The 19,310-nt window shown below is 44.5% G+C and overlaps 1 protein-coding gene across 2 annotated transcripts in view; it reads left to right on the forward strand.

Annotated features, from left to right (window-relative positions):
* Positions 1–18,710, forward strand: part of ADAMTS9 (ADAM metallopeptidase with thrombospondin type 1 motif 9) — a 160,037-nt gene extending 141,327 nt beyond the window's left edge. For both annotated transcript variants that reach the window (XM_025985181.2, XM_025985185.2), the window contains 4 exons: positions 1,089–1,180; positions 6,189–6,293; positions 15,186–15,280; positions 17,185–18,710. In XM_025985181.2, coding sequence (XP_025840966.2) covers positions 1,089–1,180; positions 6,189–6,293; positions 15,186–15,275 — 287 coding nt within the window. In that variant the 3' untranslated portion in view covers positions 15,276–15,280; positions 17,185–18,710. The remainder of the gene's footprint in view (positions 1–1,088; positions 1,181–6,188; positions 6,294–15,185; positions 15,281–17,184) is intronic.
* The last annotated feature ends 600 nt before the right edge of the window (positions 18,711–19,310 follow it).

Consider the following 19,310-nt stretch of genomic DNA (forward strand, 5'->3'; position numbering starts at 1 on the left):
TTGCCTTCAGCGAGCCTGCCGCGGGGCTGAGGGCAGAGCCTGCAGTTTCTTGCTTAGAAAAACACTCGACACCCAGTCCAGGGGGGCACTTGATGGGATGAGCACTGGGTGTTATTCTATATGTTGGCAAATTGAACACCAATAAAAAATAAAAAAAATAATAAAAAGAAAGAAAAGTAAAGAAAAAAAAAGAAAGAAAAACACTCGAGCTAAGACCCAGGACGTCTCTGCGCTGAAGCTGCAAGGGCCCCTTTAAGCTCTGCAGGACCAGGAACGCAGATTTCCCTCCCACTGGGGCGTGGGGAACTGCAGGAAGATTAAGGCCTTTTGCTGTTCCCGAAAGGCAGACAGAGAGCAGAAAGGTCGAAAGCTGCCTCTGCCTCCCTCCCATTCCACAAGCGACAGCTTTTGTGGGATTCTCACTTGGACTCCTGATCTGGGCTCCCCATTTGTAGGGCTGCTCTCAGGAGCTACAAAGAGGGTTAAGAACACAAGCATTGTTTTTATTGGCTTTTTCTTTTTTTTTTTAAGCTACAAGTCAGCCCCAAACTTGAGAAACTGCCATTAATACTTTCAAGATGTGGGTTCTAATTGCTCCACATTTTGGCAATAACCGTGCATAGGCCAGGGGAGGACAGATGAAGCCTCGGGGAATAACTCCTAAATAGTTGGAAATGCTTTTGTGGCTTATTTCCTCCTACCCTTAAGCCTGGAAAGCGGGGTATACAGGAGAGTCACAATCATCCAAGGATGTACACTTATTCGAGGTGATGCACATGTTTATTTATATGAGAGTCGATTCCAAAGTCATCTTAAATCCCCTGCTTTTGGGTTCCATTCTGTGAAGAGACTTCAGATAAAACCCAGGGAATGAGGCTCTTGGAACCACAAGTATAATGGGGACAAAGCAAGTGAACATCTGGATCCATTTGCTCACTAATGATACTTTGGATTTTTTTTTTTCTCTCCTCCTCCCTCTTACTCTTTCTCTTACTACACTTCTTCCCTTCTGCCTCCCTGTGACTGTCCTGTCCCTTCTGGACGTTTTTATCTTTCACTTTCCACTCCCTTTCTCCAAAACCGCACAGCCACTGACTTACAGTTTGCCAGGACAAGCGAAGGGCACCCTGTCCCTTTTGCCACAGCTGGAGACTGCTACAGTGCTGCCAAGTGCCCACAGGTATGTGCTGAGGGCTCCCCTGACCAAGACCCATATCCCACCCTGTCCCCGGGGGGACCCTTAGCTGCATCTGCTCCTGGAAATGCAGTCAGAACAGCTGCTCTGGAGGGCCATGTGCCCACCTGCATCGAAAGAGTCTCCACAGTGCTCAGAGCTACTAATCTAGTAATTCCTAGTGTCTCCCAAGGAACCGATCAGAGTTCCATGTCCAACTTCGCATTCAGCAAAATGCACCTATCATGATGGTGAAAATTTAGAAGTCAATTAGATGTCGGATGGCAGGGGCTTGCTTAAACAAATGATGATGGTTGATAAAATGAATATCCCCCAGTCAGTGACATGCTGGTTTAGGTTTCCTGACAGGCTCTTTTAGAAAATAAAAAGCCCAGCTTCATAGCGTCTGCCAACTTCCAAGGTGTAAATATGCTCCTTCCGCCCCACCCCCACCTCATCCCAGGAACTGATGTCAGGCCAGTGACACGTGTTGTCACTAAACGGAGCATCCAGCAGAGATGCACACAGCCCGCTCGCAAAGGCCAGCATAGGTGGGCTCCTGTCAACATGCCACTGTCAGCCATTAAAAATTCTAAACATTTTATGACACAGAAAAAACTCGTATCCTTACTTTAGATGTATAAACCTTGTGCAGTGTTCGGACAAAGAAGTGCAAGTTTATCATCGCCTACTGGATTCCTTCTTCGGCAGAGTTGCTAAAGGGCCGTGGCCTTGCCCAACTACACTACCACGCTGTCTTGCCTTGTTAGAGGTGTGGCGAGTTTTAACTTGCCTTTTGAAACATGCCGGCCTAATCATCAGCCCGGTGCCAATTTTGCAAATTTTGCAAATTTTGCAAACAGGCATCGGTCTTTGCAGGAAGCTTCTGCCCTGAGAAGAGATAAGGAATTCGGTGATCTGATCAAGGGCAGGAGAACTTAGCCCCTTGTCCTTGCTCTGGTTCACATGGGGTCTTCACAAGGCTGTTGCTAAACTCTGGATCAGGAATCTCCCACTTTGCCTCCGGGCCTCCGAAAGTCTGGGGACTGGGACTGGGAGATGCATTTGGAATCCCAAGCACTGTCTCCCCAGGATGGATTTACGCCCAACCACAGAGACCATCCAAAGACAAACACATCTGAATTTTCTTTTAACAAAGTGTTTTCTCAGCCCCCAGCTTCAGAAAGCAATGCTAAACATTTTAGAGAAGTGAAAAGGAAGCTCTCAGGGAGAAAGAAAATAAACAGAGGGCATAATGGTAAAAGGGGGCCTCTCCTCTATTACCCAGGAATTGAAAACTTTTGAAGTGCTGTTTCTTTAGAGCAGCTCATGACTTTAAACACCCCATTGCTATGGGTTGCATTTTAACAGCTAAATAGATTAGCCCTGTCCTGCCTTTTTCTGAGGATTTTCTGGTTTCTCTATGCGCATCTTAGGGGAAGTTTAAGTAAATGAAAGGTAATTTGCATTCATTTCTTTTAATAATTCGGAGACAAATGAACTTATTGATTTGCTAAATCCCAACCCTGTAGCAGTTGCTAAATGAGAAAACCCAAAGCCAGTGAGAAGCTAATTTTTCCTAGTCCATTCTTCAAACCGTATCGGGCACTCTCAGAATTCAATTCCCGAGACAACGTATTGAGCACCAGCTACGTGTGTATGAAAGCCGTGAGTGAGGCAGGATCGGTTTTCCAGGCAAGGGTCTGGAGAAGCACACTGGTGCGGGGTGCTCTGGAGCAGATGGCTCATCCCCTGACCTAATGATTGCACAGAAGTCAAAGCAGAGAGGCGTTCTGTTTACCAATCTGTTCCTTCCTCCTCGTCCACACTGTTGCTTTGGGGATTTATTTAGCAATAAGAGTGGGTTCCCCGAGAGCCCTCACCTGAAAATACAGCCAGAACGTGGCTTTTCTATTCTGATCTCTGGGGATGTAGCATTATTGTGATTGGTGCTGGTATTGGTCGCATTTGTTGAGTGTTTACTAGATTGTGGACTTTGCCCAGCATTTCTAAGTCAGTATAGCATGTAATCCCCACAGCGACCTGTGAGAACGCCCCCCCTTTTCAGGTGAGAAAATGGAGTCACAGAGAGGTTGGGGAGCTTGCCCAGACCCACACAGTGGGTCTCAGTGCTCAGGAGAGGCCGGATTTGATCCCAAGGTGTCTGAGTGCGAATCAATGCTGGCAGATGCGTCTCCCTGACACCACTTGCAGACAAGACTCGGCAGCCTTCTCTTCTGTCCAAGGAACAAAACCTCTCTCTGTCTCAGGCACATCTTTTGCAGATCTCTCTGGATCCTTGAGTGTACGCAAAGCTCTGAATTACTCTTACCCTCTTAAGTCAGCAAGAGGAGGTAGTGGCTGTCCCTCCCAGGCCCTCTACCCCCTGAAGATGAGACATGTAGGGGCAAAGCTGTCCCACCTGGAGCTAAGAGGACAGTAAGTCTTTATTGCTCCGGGGGCCTCAACTTAAGGAGGTCCTTATCGGCAGAAAATGTAGGAGCCCTGCGCTGGGAGAGGTGGCAAGAGAATGAGGAAGAAGACCTGTCCCATGAGGTGTATCACCTGCTCTGAGAGAGCAGGTCTAGCTAGACGTGCATGTGGAGCGTGCTCAGACACTGGACCCCCAGGATCAGCTGGGGGCGTTCTTGGGCTAGAAGCCAGATCAGTGGCCTGGACTTTCAGAGAACCTTCAGGTCATAGCAGATCCCATCTATTCTTCTGCTGTGTGGAGAGGACAGGCCATCTGCCTAGGAAGCAGGATGGAGCTGGGCGGGGGTGGGGGGAAGAGTGAGATCCTGGGCAGTGATGTGGTCTGACGTTATGAACAGTGTGACGCTCGCCTCAGGGCAGGCAGGACAGTGACATGAGGAGGTGGCCGTCGGGACCGGCGATGGTGCAGCTCGGAGAGGTTCGTGCCTGAGGAGGCTTTGGGCGTCAGCACAGCCACTATCTTGGACACTTATTGAGGCTACTTGACGTAACAGCCACTAATGTCTGTAGTGCACTGGCATAAAATAATTTCCAAACATGGTTTTAGGATGTCACCTACACTCTGTCGGGGTATGAGTTAGGTGCATCATGCCTTCTGTCTAATTCCCTCCTAGTTGCAGGTCAGATGTTCCTAACCCATTTTACAGATGGACTCAGGCAGGTTAAGCCATGTTTGCCTGAGGTCACACTAAAAGTAGAAGAGTCTGGATTCTAGGAAATATGCATCTTCTACACCAGAGTTTCTGAACTTCAGCACTAATGATGTTTTGGGCTGGATCATTGTCTGTTGTGGGGACTGTGCTGTGCATTGCAGGATACTTAGTGATATCTCTAGTCTCTACCCACCAGATGCTAGTAGCACACACCCATGCGTGCACGTGCACATACACACACCTGCCAGTTTTGACAACCAAAGTATCTCTAGATGTTGCCACATTTCCCCTGAGGGCAAAATCGTCCCCTGCTGAGAGCCACTAACTTAGACCAGACACTGCCCAGCATCACTTCTGTGAGTTGGAATCTTATCTGTCCCCACGTTACAGGTGTAGAATCTGAGGCTTCAAAGGGGTTTTTAAACTCTACTTAGTAAATATTAACGGCCCCGATACGGAGAAGACACCTGCAGTGTACACCTGAAAGTCACAGTGAACCAGCTAGGGCAGAATATTTATTGAGAATCCATCGAGTGCCTGGTCATTGTTAATACAATGGTTAATACAAACCATTGTTAATATAAATAAAGCAATACCAAGGCCCTCCCCTCACCAAGCTTACTCTTCTATTGCAGACCGACAACCAACACAAAACACCTGCTACCTTTATTTCTGAGTCTCTCCTAGGTGCCAGACGTGCGCTGCGGAGCTAATGTCACTTCCCCCTCCCTCCAGTACTCGGAGGCAGCTACTGTTATTATCTGCCATTTTACAGATGGACAAACTGAGTTTCTGAGAGACTAAAAAAAAAAAAAGAAAAAAGAAAAAGAACATCTGTCCAGGATTTCATCCCCAGGGTGGGGAAGAGCCGAATTCTTAGACTTAGCTCTGGCTGGCTGGGAGTCCTCCCCATCCCCCCCAAGCCCTCCTCCTCCTCCTCCTCCTCCTCCTCCTGGGTTTATTTAAAGGCTGCTTTGACAAAGCACGGGATTGTGTGAGGGAGGCTGGGAGAGGAAGAGAGGAAGAGAGGAAGCCTTCCCCGGGAGCAGGTTGGTGCAGAGCATTTGAAATCCAGAACCTGCCAACTTTCAGGTGCTTTTTGTGGAGTCGCTGGGGAAGACGAGAGAGACAGAGACGGATGGGGAGAGCAAGAGCTCTTGCTCTGCTGCAGCGTCTCCTTAGATATACACGCGGGACCCCCACCCCCACCCCCACCCCGAGCCCCTGTGTTGGAAGGACCCCGGCGGCGCGCAGCTTGGGGTCTGGGACCTTGCGGAGACCGCACCTGCAGGCCGCGGAGAGCGGGCCGCGCGCGCCCTCTGCTGGCCGTTGCGGAGACCGCGCCTCTCCTTTGAAGTCCCGCCCCGCTGTGCTCGGTGCGCGCAGAGCTCGGCGCGGCGGGGGCCGCAGCCCGGGAAGCTTGGCAGCGGGACCTTGTTAGAAAAATTACACTGTGGCATTTCGTTCCCGAAGGAATCTGATAATTGTGAGCAACGTCAGGATTGCTGTGTTAGGGAGGCAGGATGGCGCCGGTTGAGAGCGAGGACTTTGAAGTCAGGAAAATGTGAGTTGGGCTCTCTCCCTGTATCCTGCAGAAGTTAATCACCTCTGCTGGGCCTCAGTTTCCCCATCTGTAAAGAGAACCCCGTCCGTAGTGCTCTTTCGAGGATGCATGAGGTGATGCATGTCAGGGGCCTGGCCCAGACCTGCTCCCCTCCCTTCCCCCCCAAAAAAACTCTCATTAATTAGTAGCTATCGTAATTAATTAATGTCCTCCTTTCCAAGGTCCCTCTGGTTGTGTGGCCTTTGCTTAGGACATCACGTGGGCTAAAAAAAAAAAATCTCTCTCATTGGACATTTTATTGCAGGGTCGTTTTAGCATCAACCTTTACGGAACCGGCCTGTCTTTGACTGACTCTGCCAGGTGGACATCACAAGGGAATTACGCCGTCTCGGACATTAAGAAGTCCCCGGTAAGGTTCTCTGGGGGGAGGCTCTGGATGGGTTTTGTCTTCTCTTTCCTTCCTTCCACGTTGGTCCATTGTGCTGGTGCTAAAGGAACGAAAATGTGCTTTCCCACTTCTTCAAAACCAGTTTTGCAAAGTGTCAGGACGAAAATTTAGGAAGTTAAGTGGAAAACGAAGCATGTGTAAGTAAGTGAGTGTATCCGAAAGAGCCTTGCTTCCCTTCTGGTGAGTTCTAACCCCCCACCCCCCACCCCCACCTCCAGAGCTGTGAACCTGTGAACCTGTGAACCATCCAAGTAATTAGATGATGCTCACCCAGGAAGCTGAAAGCAGGGAGAAGCCTCCGAGAGCGTGCGTGGCTCGCTTTGCAGTTAAGCCAACATGGGATTCCTTTGTGAACCTCAGGGGAAAGATGTTCGGTGGTGGGGCTTTTAAGAAAACTTGAACTACAAGAGAGGCTGGAAGAAAGGGATAACTTAGCAGGCGATGTTTCCGGAGAGTCAGAGCAATGCTCTGGGGCTTCCACAGTAACCAGCGTGTCATCTCGGAAATCTTGCCACTCCACCTGTGGTCCTCACAGAGCCCCAGCATCACCTGGGGCTCGTTGCAGGTGCAGGTTCGGGGGCCGCAGGGCTGCTCAGCCAGGGTCTGCCGCCGTGCGGGGTCTCGGGGTAGATGATCCGCACAGCACAGCTTGAGAAGCACTGGTGTGTGCGACTGTTTCTCCGCAGGGTTTCTTAGAACCACCTGCAAAAGCGTGGAATGCAGGTGCCCTGGCCCCAGCCTGGTTTACCGGATGGGAAACCTCTGAGATGGGCAGATTTTTAAACTCCCTGGGCAATTCTCTCGTAGCCAGCCCAGAAACTGCTGCCTGTTAGCAGCCTTCCCTCAGAACTTCTTTCTGAGAACCTGGGGCAGAAACCTGACCTGTGGACAAATGAGAAATGTATGGGTATGGCCTATGGTCCCAAGTCCTGCTTCAGCCACGACTGCTACCCCAGGGTCTCCTCAGAAATGTGGGAGAGAGAAGGAAAAAGAAGCCGAGCCCTGGGGAAGCGGCTATTATTCCAAAATAGGGTTTCCAGGTCAAACGCAGGATGCCCAGTTAGGTTGGAATCTGAAATGAAAAAGCAATGATTTTGTTTTTTACTATAAGCTTGTCTTAAACATTGCGTGGGACATATTTACCCTAAAAAATTATTTATTTGAAATTCATATGTAACTCAGTGTCCTGTATTTTTATGTGCTAAACCTTATCAAAATCGTAATAGAAGCAAGTCAAGCTGCTCCCCCCCCCCCCCCCCCCCCCCCCGCCAAGGAAGAAACATCCAATTGTGACTTCCCTAGGGAAATCCCAGAGCTTCCCGAGGCCCCCCCCCCCTTTTTTTTAAAGCTGCCAGGGTTAAATTTGTCTATGAATAAAAACGATCATACTCCCTTTTTTCTCTAAGCCAATCAACCACCTCAAATCTGATTCACTAAACGGCCGTATTGATTGCTCGTAAATCATTAAATGCTTTCCTTTGCACTGAAAGGAATAAAGATAGCTGACAGCACATGTGTTTTAGAAAATGCTCCCAAATTAGAATGTTTTTCTCTGCCACTACCCATCAGCGTCCACATCTTAGGGTTCAGTGGCTCAGAGGAACAAAAAAAAAAAATTAACTGTCCAAAATGGTCAGACATGAAGCATGATTCTGTAGGAAACCGTCTAGGTAAACCATGGAACAGAAGTTTCAGTCCTGTTAGCCCACACCAACTTTGAGGTTTTTCGTCCAAAAACTAAAAATTATTATGGCAGGGAGTGCCACCTTCTGGAGAGAATGGTCCCTACTCCATAAAGATCCGTTGCCGGTTTCCTGAGGTTTTGAGAGGTTAGCCTTTGCTGGAGGGAGTTGGTTTGACAATTGCCTGCCAGCATTTTTCTTTTTTTTAAATCTCGGTGTTACATGACAGCTCAGAGAGCCTGAGCTTAAAATTAATCTCAAGGGTCTGTCGAGCACTCCTTATGAATCCCGGGGAGCCAGGTCAGAGCCGTCTGTAGCTCTTGGCAGCCCTGACAAATGCTGCTCTGTCTGCCTCACCTGCTGTGTGGTTCTCAGAGCAGCATCCCCTGAGGATGCTCCATGAAAATGGGCCTCCCTGGCCAAAGACATTTGGCCAAAAAAATGGTATATTTTGTTTCCTTCCTGAAGAGGCGCAGTAGGCATTAGTGTATTGAAGGTTGGAATAGAGCGTACAAGAAGGAAGCCAGTGTTTACTCAAACCAGTGTTCCCCTAAATCAGCGGGTCTCAAACCAGAGTGTGTGTCAGCATCACCTGCAGGGCTCGTCATCTGCAGGGCACAACCAGCCTCAGGGCACCTGGGTGGCTCAGTCAGTTAAACATCCGACTGGAACATCCGATGTGATTTCAGCTCAGCTCCTGAGCTCCTGATCTCAGGGTGGTGAGATTGAGCCACTTCCGGCTCTGCAGTGGGTCCAGAGTCTCTTTAGGATTCCCTCTCCCTCTCCCTCTGTCCATCCCCCCCCCAAAGCCAACCAGCAAAGAAAACCACAGCCAGCCTCAGGAGGAGCCCAAAATGTACATTTCCAACAATTTTCTGGGTGGTGCTATTGCCCCTGACCTGGGGCCACATTTTGAGAACCACTGACCTGTTAAGCCAACTCCAGAACCCTCTTTTCAAAGTTGTACCTTTTAATTTCATCAAATAACCAGTGTTCTGTGTAATGGGACACAGTTTGCAGGACTGTGTAATGTCCCGCTCCCACCATCACCTACCACAGTGTTGCCCCCGGTCCTTCGTGGCACACACACCCTGGCCAGCCATCATCCTCTCCTCTCCAAGTGGCCCTGTTTTGATTCAGCCTCAAATCATCATTCCTTACTTTTCTTCCCTTTTCTGCTGGAAGCTACAGGGGAAAAGGTGTAGTGAAAACCTCAATTCTCCAAACCTGGTTAGCAAAAAATGCATTCCCCAAGCAGAACTGCGGGGCAACTTTAGTCATCCAGGATAAAATTGCATCACCAGAACCACCTGGTGAGCAGGGACACTGTCTCATCATCAGGAAGAGACTGGTAAAAATAAGTCTCATTGTCAGGTTGACTGTGGCTCCCCCTGGGTAATGGAAAGACGTTTCTCCCATTTTTCACTAATAAAAATTATTACTTTTATAATTGAAATAGCTACTACTTATTGGGCAAATTACATGCATTAAACCCCATTTTCCCAGATTTCTCATCCAATCTTGAAAGGGAGTTTGAGAAGGGGGGCAGTGGAGGATAAGCACGTGATGCTGCTTTGGTGCAGGAATCTCAGTTCCCGGCCACCCGCGGGCAGCCCTGGGTGCTGAAGGGAAAGCTCACCTTGGCTGCAGAGTACAGAGATTCAGCTCTCAGACTCTGAAGTAGGATTGCCTGCTCCTGCACTTCCAGCTCTGGAGCAAGTTATTTTACTTCTTGGGGCATGGGGTTTGGTTTCTTCTTCCATAAAATGAAGATCCTGGTGGCCCTTATCTCTGGGTTCTTGTAGGTCATATGCCTAATAGGAGCCAAAAGCTGTTTGCTTGTCCCTGGGCAGATACCAGGCACAGGACCCGTGTTAGATCTTAATGTTATCACCCTTCCCTGGCCCTTAGGCTTGCCAGAAGGTTTTAGGAGCTGGCCAAGGGGATGAAGGAAATAGGCTGGCTTGAGAGGGAAATGTGGAAAGACCAAGAACTATGGCCTGAGCCAAGGCTGAGTCTGGATCTGGCTGGCCCCCAAAGCACCATGTAGATTCTGTCCCTGTGACCCCCCACTCCACCTGGGAATGAGGCAGGTGGGACACCCGCATGGCCCAGGGATGCTTTAGCTTCACTTACTGTGCTTAGGAAATCATGAGTTCCTACTCTGCTTGTGAGTGACAGACAGACAGATGGAAAGGGGACCATGGCCCAGACTTGAGATCAGAGAAAATGTTGAAATACCAAGCTCCTCTGCCAATGACATTCCATGCACCCTCACCCCCAGATGTGCCCAGGATATGAGATGTAAATAAAGACTTCAATGAAAGATGTGCTAACTTTTCTAAATCACATGATCCTACCTCCCTTGGTCATATTAACAGAGAGAACCAGAAAAAAATAGTGAAGAGTGTGAAATATAAACTATTCATAATGGAACAGAGTCACTCATTTTAATTATATGTAATAGCTCAAACTAAGCTAACAGAATATTCATTTGAAGGAGATTTTCAGAGAGCTTGCTCTAATGAAGAAATAAAAATGATTTATAATTAGTGTTTCACTGTATGCTAGTGAGTCCTCCTAAGATACCAGAAAATATACCTTTTTCTCTAAAGTAGGCACTGTTTCCATGACAATCATGTTTATGCTAATCATTTTCTTAGTATGTTTTTTTCTTTATACTCTGTAGTAAAAATGATAAGTTTTAGCTCCGACTTTATCTAAATCAAATTAACAGCGTCCCAATTAGTGAAATAGCATGAACATTGCAAAGCCATTATCAGCAACTTTATAATTACCCAGACTTTCCCTCATCTCCTTGAGAACAGGCTATGATGAAGATCCACGCATAAAAATGACTTTTATGATAATAATAGCTAATATTTTTTTGAGCATGTACATTAGGCCAACTAGTCTGCTAAGCAATTTACATACACTCTTGCATTTACAGCATATCTCTGAGAGGAGACAAATATCATCCCCATTTTACAGACGCACCAGGAGATTGAGGCTTAGGTTATTTGAAAATGTGGTATGAACCACAGGCAGTCCGACCCCAGGTTCTTTCCACGGCTAGGTCAGGAGAGAGTGTGGATAAAGCATGAGTTTGGATGAAACAGAAGACATTCCAGCACGTCAACATTCTCAAGGCCTGCAGACCAGGGCTTCAGCCTGGGGAGAAAGTTCCTAACAGCTAGAAGGCTGGTCTGGCATCAGATCCAGTTGGTGGTGTCAGATTGGCTCCAGAATTAATATGAGCCCATAAATGCAGGACCAATTAGGCTCTTGGAAATCACTCTTCCAACTCAGTATCATTCATAATCAAAGGAAGCAAATTTTTCAAAGAGAAACTATCTTGTTCTCTTAACTTGTTAAATTGGCAACACTTTTTTTTTTCTTTTTAAATGAGATGATCCATTATTTGCAAGAAACTTTCGTAGTTTGGCCACAGAAAGCAAATCTTCATGCCTTTGACCCAGTTCTGGGAATGTAGCCCAAAGATATCCTGAAATGCAGGCACAAATAGGCTTCATCACAGTGTTTTTCCCAAGCATGGAAAATGTGAAACATCAAAAATGGCAAATGTTGTGCAGGAATAGAGGGGTGGAGGGTGGCTAATGTGACATGGTAAATTACACAGTGCAACACAATGTCACAGTTAGGGAAACAGTTCTCTGCAGCATGGTCAAGTGTTAGGGGAAAGAGCCAAGCAATTTGAATCGCAGGTCAAAAAGAAGAACATACATCAGCTTCAGCCTCTCATTCACTCACTCATTCACTCATTCATTCATTTAACAGATGTGTAATGTGTATTTAGTATCACTTTGAGCCATACACTGTTGGGTTCTAGGGACCTTGGAACTGAAAAAGACAGTGGCTTTACTATTATGGGGATTACATTGTGGCAGGAAAATAGATGTAAAGAAATAATTACTCAGTTTTATAGGATGCTATGCGGCAGGTAACTGGAGAAGACAGGTGTCTGAGAGGAAGTGGGCCCTGGGCTGGGTTCTGAAGAATTGAATAGTCAAAAGATAGGGTGGTCCAGTGCACACAGAGGGGAGAGGGACATGGTGCAAAGGCCCTGTGTTACAAGGGGCATGTTGGAAGAACAACTGCAAGAACTGCAGACAGGGGGTGGGGTAGAGGGAAAGGATGGTATCTAGACAATCACAAGATGAATCTGGAGAAGCAGAAGGGATAGACTGGGGGCCAGCAAACTTCTTCTGTAAAAAAAACAAATAATTTATATTGATTTCTTAACATTTTAAACTTTGCCAGCCAGGAGGCAAAATCAATAATATTATATATGTATTTATATGACAAAAGTGGAAAGAAATTTGCACAAAATTTTTATTGATTCAATTTTAAAAATAATGATTGAGTTCAATTTTTTGGTCATACATTCTTACCAATGAGAAGAATGGAATAGTTGGGGGGGGGGATAATATTTTACTTAATTAGCTGAATATTTTGCTTAATTCTCTATTATAAAAATTGGTTATAAGTGTTTATTAAGGCTGATCAGAGATGAGATTTTCTTTATTTCATCTTTATAAATATTTTTTACATAAACACTGATGTAGGCCATAACCATATAATTTTAATTGAGAATATTCATGCCTTGGCAAGCATTTCTAGGATTCTGTTAGATTTTTCTCTTGATATCCATCCTTTAGCATGTCATTACATTGCAGATTAAGGAGTTGCTATTGAAGGCAAGACGGCAGCTCCCCGACTGCCTTGTTAAATGGATTTTGAAGTATGGTATTTTATTTGCACTTACATCAAAGTCTAAAAGATGCTGCTGGATCAGCAGCTCAGGCTCAGAAAATATATCCACCAAAAATTTATGTGGCATGAGATGTAGCTTGTTTTAACTTTCAATAGAATGGAAAGTACATAAAGCAACTTCACTTTACTTATGATTGGAACAATGTTAATTGACATTAAAATAACATTACCACAGTATAAGTTGTGCCCGTATGTAGAAGTCTTTTTTTTTTCTAAATTTTTTATTTATTTATGATAGTCACAGAGAGAGAGAGAGAGGCAGAGACACAGGCAGAGGGAGAAGCAGGCTCCATGCACCGGGAGCCCGACGTGGGACTCGATCCTGGGTCTCCAGGATCGCGCCCTGGGCCAAAGGCAGGCGCTAAACTGCTGCACCACCCAGGGATCCCTGTATGTAGAAGTCTTGCCTTGAAATTTAAGATCAATTCTCTAAGAAATATTGTCAAATACATAGCAAAAGCTAATGTCCAAAGCCAGTGAGTGTCCAGTTACAGTGACTGAGAGCAGTTCTCATTCAGAAAAATTTTAATCCCAGCCCTGAGCTCAAAAGTTCACAGTGAAACTTTATGCTAAGGTATCAAACTGCTGGATGGTAGCATGAGTCAGGGTATTCAGCTTCAATATCTGATAAAAAAAAGTTTATAAAACCAATGATGGATAAGTTTACGATAGCAAAAGATGTTCCCCTTGATATTACTGGTTCTGTAACACCTGATAGATGTTTTGTAACACCGTCAGGGTGCCTACTGATGGCTAATACATTGAATAATGACAGGCTTCAAACATCTTACATTTTTATGAGCTTTGTAAATTTGGCCAACTAAAGCTTTCTCAGCTTCTACATATTTTTTACCACTGTCAGTTGTCAACACATCTTGGTAGATTCCACTTCCATTATCCTGTGCTAGTTTTCTCAGCCTCTCTGAAATCTTCTTGCCTAAACTTATTCTGCAACAGACTATTCACAGAAGCTAATTCTTTAGTCACTTCAGACTCCACATCACCTCCTCAAATAAACAACTGAATAATATTGATAATACCCATCTATCAACTCATCAAGAGTAAAAAAAAAAAAAAAAAAAAAAAAAACCCACCCAAGAGTATTTGCTTTGTGTTTTCATTGACTATTGATGTTGCTTTCAATGTCATTAACTTCTCAAGCAACTATTCCTACCAAAAGGATAATAGTCTTAAACAATTTATTTTTTCTGGACACGTTTGCTCGGCTGTTATGATAAAACAAGATGTGATTAAGTCACCATGGGGTAAACTGTTTTCCTGCTTGGCTAACTAACATATTAGCCACTTGGAAACGTAGTCAGTTTCATTGTTTATTTTCACTTGGTTTTAGTTTTATTGTTAGGAAGAAATTACACTATGGTGAGATCTTCAATTTTAAATTTTCTGAATTTACGACCACTGCTTTCCTTGTGAATTGGGAATGTGTGCTGAGGCTGAGGTTAGTAGCATTGGCATATGTTGTATTCTTCTAGCATAGCTGTGGTGTCATTGCAAAAGAAACACAGTGCTTTGTCATCTAAATTTGATAACAGAATAGTTCACATGCCAAGGTACCTTAAAAGAGCAACATTCAAAGTCGCTTTTGTTTTCTTGTTGTGACATGATGGTATACACTGGTAATAAAAAAAATAAAATAAAACAAAATGTTATGATATGGCAATACGCACAGCATTCAAAATACTGCCAAGTTACAACTGTGTCACCGTGATTTGCAGTGTGCTGACTAGCAGTGTAAAGCAATGAGAGCTGTCACCACTACTCATCCTGCTGTTGGAGCCTGAAAGCAGGCACAGACATTAAATGAATGAATGAACGTGGCCGTGTTCCAAGAAAACTTTATTATGGCTACCGAAATTTGAATTTCATATAATTTTCACATGTCAGGAAATATTATTCTTGGTTTGCTTCTTCTCAGCCATTTAAAACTGTAAACATTGTTCTTGATTTATGGGCCAGACAGAAACAGGTGGCAGACTGAATTGGGCCCACAGACCGTAGTTTGTCAGACCCTGTTTTATTATTATTATTTTTTTTTTTTTTTTATGAAAGTCACAGAGAGAGAGAGAGAGAGGCAGAGACACAGGCAGAGGGAGAAGCAGGCTCCATGCACCGGGAGCCCGATGTGGGATTCAATCCCGGGTCTCCAGGATCGCGCCCTGGGCCAAAGGCAGGCGCCAAACCGCTGTGCCACCCAGGGATCCCAGACCCTGTTTTAAAAACACGTGAGGATGTTGGGCTCTGCTTCTGTCCAGAAGGCCTACCTCCTGTGCATGCAAGAAAGATTTCTCCAAAGCCAGTGTCAGCCCTGGAAACACTAGGCAAGCGGATAGTCTAAGAGCAATGCATTTTCTTGCAGGACGGTACCCGGGTCATAGGAAAATGTGGTGGTTACTGTGGAAAATGTACTCCGTCCTCTGGCACTGGCCTGGAGGTTCGAATTTTATAGTTAAGGTAAGTAAGTCCCACATTTCTCTCTCTTTTTCTCTCTCTTTGCTGTTCTTTCTGTAAACTACTGAGTAGCATATGTAGGCAGGTCAGTTGCCCCCAGAAAGTTTTGTATGAAGCCTCTTGAAAGTGACTCACTACTATTTTTCTCTCCTGCTCATCTGCCATCACGTGATTGAGGTCCTCTCTTCTCCACCCTTGGATGTGAGGTCCCTGAGCTTTCTACATCAGGTAGTTATTAGAGATACTCCCTGGACCCCATCTCTAGAGGTCCTTAGGTCTCTGACACATCTAACAATCTGTATTTCTGATACAGGGAATTCTGATTCAAGTGACTTATTGATTCACTTTCGAGATACTGCCCGAGAGCATTGCAACAGTAACATTAATGACCTTCAGTGAGCTCTGACTATGTGTCAGGCACCATGCTGAGCACTTTGTGGCATTATTTCATTGAATCCACGCAATAAAGCCACAAGATGGGGCTGTTATCCTCATTTTACAGATAGAAGCTGAGGCTCACATGGTTAAGTAGCTTTGCTTAAGGTCACGGTAGATGCCTTTGGCAGAACCCATCAGTGCCCTACCCCAAAGCCAGCTTTCGATTAATGCCCTGTTCCACATACTTGTGACTCACGGTGTCATCCAAAGGTTAGCATGATCAGTATCCTCTGGGCACCTTTTGGGATGCAAAATCTCAGGCCCTACCCGAGACGTACAAAATCAGAATCTGTATTTGAACAAATCCACAAGAGAGTCTTGCGTGTTAAGGTTTGCCAGAGCCTGGTCTAACTACATTATGCTGGCAAGTGCTCCCTCTGCTGGGCAGCAGGCTGAATTGGTCACTCGCTTGTCCCAGTGCCCTCAGATTCGATGGATGAGTTCAGCCAACCCATGCTACCCCTGCTACCACTTACTTCAAGCGTTCAGCAGCCCATTCTTTTGTGGGGCTCTTCAAGATCCTGACATAAGAGTACCTACTTGACATTTACATATTAGTATTTCGCTGTTTAATCAAACATCCATATTCAAAATTATGATCTTAAGTTACGATTGTTTCCATTACAAGAGGCAACAGGGGAAAAAAAGAAAGAAAGAAAATGTACTGCCTTAGAAAACTGAGAAATCCCACCGGTGTGCTAGCTTCAGACATAGGTGGATCCAGAGGCTCAAAGGGACTCATCAAGACCCTTTTGTTCTCCCATCAGTTATCAAGGCTTGCTTCATTCTCAGGCAGACCATCTTCCCCCTCCATGCTCCCTGGCAGCTCTAGGCTTACATCATCTTTGCAGCTCACGACCCCAGATAAACGCTCACCTCCAGCACCCATTCTGCACAAGAACTCACGCTCTCTTTGGTCACATGGGCACTTCTGAACCAATCACAATGTCCAGGAGACTGAGATCATGTACCCCCTTGGAGTTAGGTGATTGACAGTTTCATTTAGAAGAGAAAGGAGTTTGTTACCAGAAAAGAGGAAATGGAATGGAGGCAGGCAAAGGCAGCAGGTATTTGCTAGAGATCCCCATTTTATATGTATTTTACATATTTTATATCTAGTAAAATAGTTTTATATGTGTTTATGTCTAGTAAAATTTGAGTGAGTATATATACATAATATTTACATGTATGCCTAGAAGAAAACTAGAAGGAAATGTGCCATTATTTGAAGAGCATTATCTCATGTGAGAGATTTCAGGCTAATAGATTTTTATTTTATTCTTTTTATACTCCCCTGATATGTCCATGTTTCTTATAGCAAACATACATCACTTTTAAAATCTAGAGAAAATAGTAAGTGTCCTTTTAAAAATTCTATATGTAAAAATGTGTGGGTTACCTAGTCTTGACTTATGTATGGAATTTGAGACAGACAATTTACATTTCTTGTTTGATTTCTTTATTTTCAGGTGCTCTGAAGAGGAAGCCATTATAGGATGGATGAAGGATAGTAAAGCAATACCTCCACCTTAAATTTGTGTGTGTGTGTGTGTGTGTGTGTGTGTATGAGGACTTGTATGAGTGTGTGTGTGTGTACATATGCACATATATACATATATATACAAACACGTATACATATACACATATATATACGTGTTTGTATATATATGTGGAATATCCTAATGATGTAAAGTTTAATATTTATGTTTGAAATTATTTATTGTAATGTAATATTTTTGTACGTAAAATGATTCTATTATGACTGCCTTTTGCATTATTTTGTCCCTTGCAGTCAGATCACTGCATTTTACGTACTCTACATTATATGTAGTACTATGACAAAAGTGATCCTTCATTATCACGGTACACTATTGTTTACTTTCTATCTGTAAATATTTTATTGCTACTGTTTAAAAATTGTAATTTGTTTTTTTTAAAACAACCTAGCTGCCATCAAGGTGCTACAGAGTCGTGTAAGTGTGTTTTGGCAATTCTAGGAAAGTATCAGCCAATAAGTATCGTAGTGATGTCACAGATTGTACCAGCTATTAGTTATGTTAACTATCTATTCAGTTTCATGTGATCTCTGGGAAAAAATTTGCTGCCTTGGTGCTGTATATTGTATATATTTAAATGATCATCAGACTCAGAAATGTAAACATTTTTAATAAAAGGGAGGAATGGAAGGACAATTTGCAATGGACAGAATCACTTGGAACAATAGACCAGCTGTTTATCCTTATTTTTGGACATGCCTGTTTTGGAAGAGAGTTGGACTCTGCTCTTCTTTTTGTTGTTGTTATTCATACTTTGCTTCAGTTCATGGTGCCTTGATCTCTCTGAAGTTAAATGGAGGAAACTCCAAAGCAGCTTCATTATAGAGAGATACTGAGAAAGTGAGATCCTCTCAACACTTTGCCAAGATGTTCTAAAGTGGTGTCCAAGTTTATCAGTTGCAAGACAGAGGATGCTCAAAATGGAGTGACCTTCCGCATCCCCAGCACACCTGGAGAAGTTCAGGACCGGTTCTTAGTCATCAGGATTGCCTTTTGCTAAAATACATTGGCTGGTGACTTGACTTCTCTTCAGGACATGAGCCTAAGACCTTGCCAGTGTTCATGGCTGCTACCGTAATTAGCATTTGTTAGAAGACATAAACTGTGGAGTACAAGATGCCTGAGTCTTTCTGATCTTCCGTTAATCCACTGCTTGTTACTTATTTCCAAAATGGAAGTTGAAGTCGGTGTCTTTCTGCCCTTCTAACCGGATTGAAGGGAAGTCATTGCCAATGACCCATGGCAGACACTCAGTTTGAGAAATCCTACCTGCTTCCACAACCCAGGGAGATTAGAAAAAACCTGGCAGTAATCTCCAACCCCAAACAAACTCCAGAGGGCTCCAGAAGAAGTTATACTCCGTGTATGAATAAGTGTTATTCTCCTTTATTAATACATTGTGAAAATATACTATGAATAAATACCATGACCACATCCAACCATTTGTATTTTACATAGTTTCTGGACTCTTGATTCAAGTAGGAATGAAAATATTTCTAATTTTTTAGGATTGCCATATTGAGAAGAAAGGCATATTTTCTTAATCCCATCAATTACAGTTTCCACTCCAGAGATAAATAAGGGATGGGGACTGTCACCAAGGTCTGCTTTTGCATCATTCAAATCAGTTGACGTGATTCTGAAAGAGACATTCCTCTCTTTTCTGTGTGATGGGGAACAAATGAACAAATAAAACAGGAGGCTTAAAGTGGGTTTGGGGGGCTTAATTTGTTCATTTTATATGGCAGGAGTTTCTACTCTATGGACTTAATGGCATGGCAGCTCTACAAAATCATCAGGGGCAGAGTTTCTTGCTCTATCTCCTCTCCTCAATCCTCCATAGTTCAATATGGCTGCTAGGGCTCCAGCAGTCACTCCCAAGTTTCAGGCAACAAGAAGGAAAAAGTGGAGGAAAAGGGCAAAATGTGGCCTGGTCCCAGCTCTCTATCTTTCTTTTAAAAAGGTTTTCCAGGGCAGCCCGGGTGGCTCAGCGGTTTAGCACCACCTTCGGCCCAGGGTGTGATCCTAGAGTCCTGGGA

Source organism: Vulpes vulpes, chromosome 9 (genome assembly GCF_048418805.1).
Source record: "Vulpes vulpes isolate BD-2025 chromosome 9, VulVul3, whole genome shotgun sequence".
In the NCBI taxonomy this organism is placed as follows: domain Eukaryota; kingdom Metazoa; phylum Chordata; class Mammalia; order Carnivora; family Canidae; genus Vulpes; species Vulpes vulpes.